This window comes from Corylus avellana, chromosome ca6, assembly GCF_901000735.1.
Source record: "Corylus avellana chromosome ca6, CavTom2PMs-1.0".
NCBI lineage: Eukaryota > Viridiplantae > Streptophyta > Magnoliopsida > Fagales > Betulaceae > Corylus > Corylus avellana.
Window position 1 is genome coordinate 22,662,122 of NC_081546.1, and position 7,488 is coordinate 22,669,609.

Below are 7,488 nucleotides of genomic sequence, written 5' to 3' on the forward strand. Positions count from 1 at the left end.
CGGAAAACCGGAAACCGGGGACCAGTTCTGGTTCCGGTTGCCAAAAAAAAAAAAAAACCGGGACCCCGGTTCCGGTCCCGATTTTTGGCACCCGGGAAAAACCGGAACCGGGTCTTATTTTATTAAACTATATATATATACTCTTTGTAATATGTTTGTGAACTATTTTTATTGTGAGTGTATTTCTTTTGATTGGTAGATTATTTAAATACTTGTTTTATTTTTTATTTTTTTGGGTTTTGAATTGTTGTAGTAAGGGGTATTTATTTCTTGTGCATGTTGGTTTGTTTACATACTTGTTTTTACTTTTTATTGTTTTAATGTTTTCTTTATGTATCTAATTTAAAATGATTTTTAGGGTATTTTAAAAAATTTGATTTTTTATTTCTAAGCCTCATATAGGCAAGAACATTGATTTTTTAGGATTTTTAGGCTTTTTTAGGTTTATTTTTTAATTATTTGAAACAATCACAAAAAAACCTCTTTAATTTAGACAAAAAGATTAATAACTTTTTTTTTTAAATGAGCTAACTTATGAAAAAAATAATGGGTTTATTTTAGGCCCAATACCTAAAATAAGCCCCAAACACTAATTTTTTTAAAAAACCGGTTACCGGACCGGGTAAAACCGGAACCGGCCGGGAACCGAGACCCCGGTTAACCAGGGTCCCGGTTCCGGTTCCGGTTTCCCAAAACCGAGAACCGAGGTACCCCGATTCCGGTTCCGATTTTGGCCAAAAACTGAGAAATCGAACTGGGTTGACACCCCTACCAAAGCTATTGGCCATATCGCCCCAACAGCTAGAATCTTTGCACAACTCTTGTACAACCTCCAGAGAATCACCCTCTAGAATAAGTTAGTAGTGAGACATTACTGATTTTCTTGAAACCACCGCCAGGGTAGGGCCTATTCAATTTTCATAAGATCGGAAAAAACAGAGCGAGTAAATGTGTAATTAATATTAACTATTTTCCATTTATTTGCTTCTCTTGCCAAGTGATTTTTATTTAGCAAAATATGAAACATCAACCTACGTGGTTATACCGATTTGCATCAAGCTTTCTATAGTATAAAAATGTACACAAAATTTTTTGTCACACGCAAAAATAACAAATAGATCCATGCACCTTGCTTCGATGATTCATCTAATTTTTTGACGAAACCATCGAATGCCACGTTAATATCTATCAAATTATAATAGATATTATCCATAATAAAAAAAAAAATTATATATATATACAAAATTTAAAATTTTTAAAAATCTCAACCTTCCCTTAACAAAATTTAATTTGAACAAATCGAAACAACTTGGCAAAAAATTTCCAATTCGGCCAATGTTTTTATATATACAATATATCTACGAGTTTTTGAGCATCAGCTTGAAATGGTCTAAGCAAAACATGGGATTTCCATTTATAGTCATATGCCTAATATATAGTTCAAAAATTAGATATATAAATAATTGATTTTATCAAATGATGCAAAATGTTGATCATTAGAGCAAAAAAGAATGCAGGTAACACATATTCTTATATAACAGCTAGGTAGTAGGTGCACAGACACATGGCATCTTACACACTAACAACACATTTACTAAATGATCTTCTGTCTCAGCTAAACTATCTGCCGTCATCCGGTGGTTGCAATGGATGGTTTCTTATGCTATCGTACCCAGTAGTTGTGTCGGTAGAAGAACAACTTGTGCCAACATCAATGCTAAAATAGTGTTTAGGTTCAGTGAGCAAGTACTCAGTCTCTTCTGCATAGAGATCGGCCTTTTCCCGTTGACGCTTTTTCATAATTCTCAAACCCTCCAGCTCCATTGCCACTTCCTTCATAGAGGGTCTATCCTCTCCTCTTACACTTAAGCACCTCTTTACAAGATTAGCCACTTCCCTTAGGTCCTCAATATTGTCCTCGTTTATAATGTGATCGTCAAGAATTTGCAATAGGCGATCCTCTTTCACTGTAGAAACGAATGACATAGAAAGATTTCTATCACTTCCTGTCTCATCAGAAAAAATTACCTTCCTACCTGTCAATAGCTCTGCCAAAACAACACCAAAGCTGTAGACATCACTTTTCTCTGTTAGTTGGCCAGTATGGAAATACTCTGGGTCCAAGTACCCGAAAGTTCCTTGCACTAAAGTGGTTACTTTTGTTTGATCAAGAGAAATTTGCCTTGAAGCTCCGAAGTCAGCCACTTTTGCAGTGAGGTTATCATCTAGAAGTATGTTTGCAGTTTTTACATCTCTATGAATAATTGGCATAGAAGCTTCAGAGTGCAAGTATGCAAGCGCTCCTGCAGTTTCTCCTGCTATCTTCAAACGATTTTCCCATGTAAGTGAGGACGATGGACTTTTATCATGAATGTGGTAAAAAAGTGTTCCATTTGCGATGAATTCATAAACTAATAAGGGTACTTCTGTTTCAAGGCAACATCCTAATAGCTTAACCACATTCCTATGATTGATTTGGGTAAGTAAAAACACCTCATTTATGAATTGCTTAGCTTGGTTATGATCAAACCCTTTGGACTTCTTAATAGCAACTACTTTGTTACCTGGTAATACTCCTGTATAAACAGTTCCGTTACCACCTTGGCCAAGAATCCTACTCTCATCGTAGTTGTTAGTGGCCCTTTTAAGCTCTTCTATGCTAAAGATTTTTGTTGGCTCTATAGAGCCTCTGTGATTTGAGAGTTGTTGTTGTAATATTAAGCCACCATTTTGTTGGAAAAATTTCTCCTTGAGCTTGATGAGATTTCTTCTTTTCTGTCCCCAGTATATCAAAAACCCTCCCACGAGCAATACTGAGAGGCCTATGCCAACGCCTACAAATGTTAAAACATGCATTTGGATCAAAATCAATACCATTGTCTTTGTTACAACATATACTTTGGTAAGATTAATGAGTAATGCTATATATTACATTGTTCTCTCATAATTATTTCACAATGCTAATACATATCCGTTTCAATCAACTTTTAGACTTTTTTAACAATAACTTATCCTAGTGCATGTGTCGAAGATCCGTCGGCTGAAAAAAAAATTCCAAGGTGGTCGATAGGTCAATCGACCACCACTTTGACAAATGTGGCGTACAACTTGATGGCTACATTTTTTCTAGTGAATTTCGTTGTGTTTTGTTTCTTTCTAAAGGTAGTTTTGTAATATTTTGTTATTAGGATTAGGTTTTAACTAATATTTTTTTTTTAAAAAAAAAAAAAAATGTCAAGTGTTCTCTTAGTCCTAAATGAATATTATTTTTTAAAAATTGATGAGAAAAATAAGGGTCAATTTTTTTTTTTTTTTTTTTTGCTTTTTTTTTAAAAAAAAAATAATATTCACCTAATATGATGAGAACACAAAAACACCCAGCATTCTCATCAAAAGAAAAAAAGAAGAAAAAAAAAATGTATGATTTTGACTTACTTTTAATAATTGTTAATTTGTTGGATAATTAAAACTTTATCTCTATTAGAGAGTTTTCACCATATTTTATTAGTGGATTCCAAATCATTGGATTCTAGTTCTTCCTAATAATGGATTCTAGTCTTCTCTTAAGTTAACGTGTTTACCATTTGAGCTCGCACTTTTCTATTGCATCTTTAGGGTGGTTAGACCATTCTTGAAGGGGTTTCAAAAATGATTTCAATAGCTAGACAAACTTTAAAAGTCTTAGGAGTTGTCGGATCACCGTTAAGGTGTGCTAGGGTGGTTCAACTACCTCCCTAGACCTCAATTTGTTTACTGTCTTTTTGTTACACTTTCTTAAAACCTTTCTTTTATAATCTTTAATGTAAGGATATAGCTGATATTCTTATATTAGAATCCTGATAGAAAAATGTAACGAAAGAAATTAACGAGTGAAAAACGACTAATTCCCTAGGATTATTATTATTAAAATTGAGCGACTTTTTTAAAAGCGGATCAAATGTCAACATATTTATATGCAGTTTCGTGTTAAAATATACAAAATGTTGAATAATGTGTAGTGGGTGGCGTTTATTTATTTTTTTTTTTTTAAAAAAAAAAAAGAATTTGAAGTGACATAAAGGTAAAAATAATATTAAATCTTATGCGTTTATTAATATTTTAGTTTTGGGATGAGTTTTTTACTCGGGGCAAAAAAAAAAAAAAAGATTTGGTCTAAAAAATTAGGGAAAATTCAGTTTTAGTCCTTATGCTTTCATCTGATTTGGTATTTAGTCATTGGATTTTCAATTTCAAGAATAAGGTCCTTAAATTTTGCCTAAGTTTAAAATAGGTCCCACTATCACACTTTACCACCAAAATTAATAATTTGTTATATGTCACATGTGTCTCATTTAATACGTCAACGTCTATCTCAACACTCAAATGCAATGTCAAATCTACGGAACTAAAGTCTTTCTTACCATGCGTTTGTTCTTCAGGTTTTCAAATTTTGTGTTTATCTAAGTTCTATATGTCAAATCGATGGTTTTTTTTGGTCTTTTGATTTTATTATTATTATAATTTTTTATGAATGACTCAACACTCATTGACATGATTTTGTATTGGAGTGTTTATGACTTATCAAATGAGACATGTGATAGATGACAAATTGTTAATTTTGATAATGAAGTTACAAAATGACCTATTTTAAACTTGGCCAAAATCTAAAGATGGTATTCTTGAAATTGAAAAGCTAATGATTAAATTCAAATCAGATAAAAACCTATGAATTAAATATGATTTTTTCTTAAATAATTATAATACAATTCTTATATATGTGTATACTTACCCAGTTCAATAGCTATCCTCCTATAATTGCTGACGATAGGACGACACCCTGTTCCGTTTTTCATCCCATCACCTTCGTACCCCTTGGAACAACCACATTTATAACTGCCCGGAATGTTGGTGCATGTCATATTGCAGGGCTTTGAAATTTTGCACTCATTAATATCTGAAACAAAGAACAATAGCAATACAATTAACCAACTTAGTAGTATATATGTTTGAGCACCATGGTTTAGAGAAATGGGTCGGTATCCACTTTATACGTACTTGGTAGCATTTTCATAGGATCCCGCATTCTTTCTTCTATCAGGATTAAGAATGAGAAATACCCTCTTTGTAACATTTTCCCAATTCAATTAAGAAAAATGACAAAAAAAAAAATGGTAATTTCACTAAAGACCCTAAACTTTCATCAGATTTGACAAATCCTCTCTCAAAACTTTAAAATCTCTCAATTTAGACCCCTCAACTTTCAATTGCTTTCAATTTGGACTCTCCATCAGATTTAAAATGTTAAAAATGAGACAATAACATTTATACTTCTGACTTTTTAAAAAAATTTCAAATTTACCATTACTTCCAAATTAAAAAAATAAAATAAAAAACAACCAAAAACAAAAACAATAAATCTGGCCATGACCCACGGCTGGGTCTCGGCCAGAGATCCACTGTGGGCCAGCAGACCCACGGCTGGGTCTGCTGGCCAAGACCTAGAGTGGGTCATGGCCAGACCCGCGTGCTCTTTTTTCTTTTTATTTTTTGCTTAAAAAATAAAAAAAAAACAAAAATCAATAATATTTTAGTCTTTTTAGGATTTATAAATTTTAAAAACGTAATTTTTAAAATCTCACTTTTTAAAATCGCAATCCGGACCGAAGTTTTCCCAAAAAAAAAAAAAAAAAAAACAAACAAGACATAGAAAAGGAGATGTATATGATTACCTTGACAACCATCATGGAGGTATGGGTTCCCTTCATAGCCTGAGGAGCAATTGCAAAAATATCCAGGACCGTTGATGGAATTGTAACATTCACTCTGCTTTGCCTTACATCCATAGCTGGTCAAATTTGTCTCAGCATCGGTGCATGTCTCATTCCCAACTGTCCAATCAAGCACCACAGGAAGAGTCTCTTTGTTCTGTAAATTCATAAGATCCAAGGAGGAAAAGTTGTATGCTTCTTCTTCCGACACAAAACCGAAACCACATGGATTGAAGTCGGCTACCTCGGCGTAATTGTACAAGCTGTTAACAGCCAGACCAAAATTACTCATTCCTTGTGGAATAGAAGTCTGGCAACAGCCAATGCCATCGCAAGATCCGTTTTTAACACTCTCAATACGGTTACAGAGCGACAAGCATCCAGTCGAGTAATTCTCGCCTCCCACTATTATACCAACAATAACGGCAATAGTGTCGCAACCGACTGCAGTGAACTTGTTCTTCGTAGATGAGATGAGAAAGTGGTCTAGCAATGAGAACCCGTAAGCGCTTTTGCTGGCGTTATAGCCCGGCTCGTTGGGGCAACCACGGGCTATTTTGCTTGAGACTCGCATTTCACCATCCATTGATACGTTTAGGACCTTTAATTCCTTACTGTCGCCCAGAAATGGTGTTGAGTTGTTACAAGTGATGAGAAAAGATGGATCAAGGTAACACCCCTCGCTTGTTCCAAATGGGTAGGGGATTTGAAGCGATCCACATCTTCTGATGCAGCTCGAATTGGGTTCCGATGCTGCTGCTGCTGCTGCTATTGCTGCTAAAATTATGGCCGCAAGCGGCAGCTGTTGTTGCAATAGTATTCCACGCAAACCCATCACTTGCCTTCTCTTTTTGTAAAATTTCTTTGTGCCCTGACAACCTTAAATGGCCTCCTCGTTAAACAAAGGTAAGTGTCTCTGTAGCGAAACTGAGTACTGGATGAACTCACTTGCAAGGAGTAATATTGTGAAATACAATCCACCCACTCCCACTTTATAGTTTGATCATTGATGTAATATGTCATTGGTGACGTATATGCATGGAAAAAATAAAATAGAAGGAGACACCGAGTTGGACTTGGTCTACTTTCCGCTGATTGCCACGTTGTAGTTTGAGGCCATAAGTACCCTTCCGTAGGGGTGAAATAGCGGTTGCGGTTAGCGGTTAGTGGCTAAAACCGCTAACCGCAATCGCCTAGGCGGTTAGTAAATTTTACTAACCGCCTCTGCTAACCGGGTAGCGGTTAACCGCCTAGCCGCTAGGTTAGCAGTTAACCACTTTTTTCTAACCGCTTTTTTTGAGCTTTTTTCTTTCTACCGATTTTGGGTCGGGTTTGGGCTCACTTTAAACTTTTTTTTTTCCCTTTCCATGGCCATTTTAGCATTAAAAATTGCTATATACCAAAATCTTGTTGGCCACCTTCTACAAATCTACACATCATATAATATACAAATAAAATTACAACAAAATCATCATTTCACTTGTAGTCTTATACATAAGCTCACAAGCAAGTTCATAAAACTCACACATAGAAATAAAATAAAACACAAACAAATTCATAAACTCACAAGCAACCAAAAAAACCAACATATATGGTTAAACTTGAAGCTTGAGGCTCATTTCAATCAACCAAAAAAAGTTCATAAACTCACAACTTATTATTATTATATATATAAATATATATTATATTTTAAAAAAAGCGGTTAGCTGGTAGCGGTTAGCGGATTTCTAAAACCCACTAA

At 34.6% G+C, this 7,488-nt stretch overlaps 1 protein-coding gene across 1 annotated transcript in view; it reads right to left on the minus strand.

The window, feature by feature from the left end:
* LOC132185392 (uncharacterized) overlaps positions 1-6,686 on the minus strand; it is a 14,138-nt gene extending 7,452 nt beyond the window's left edge. The window contains exons 1-3 of the mRNA XM_059599170.1: positions 5,709-6,686; positions 4,769-4,933; positions 1,629-2,834 (exon numbers count right to left, since the gene is read on the minus strand). Of these exons, the coding sequence (XP_059455153.1) occupies positions 1,629-2,834; positions 4,769-4,933; positions 5,709-6,582 (2,245 nt within the window). The 5' untranslated portion in view covers positions 6,583-6,686. The remainder of the gene's footprint in view (positions 1-1,628; positions 2,835-4,768; positions 4,934-5,708) is intronic.
* Positions 6,687-7,488: the final 802 nt, after the last annotated feature.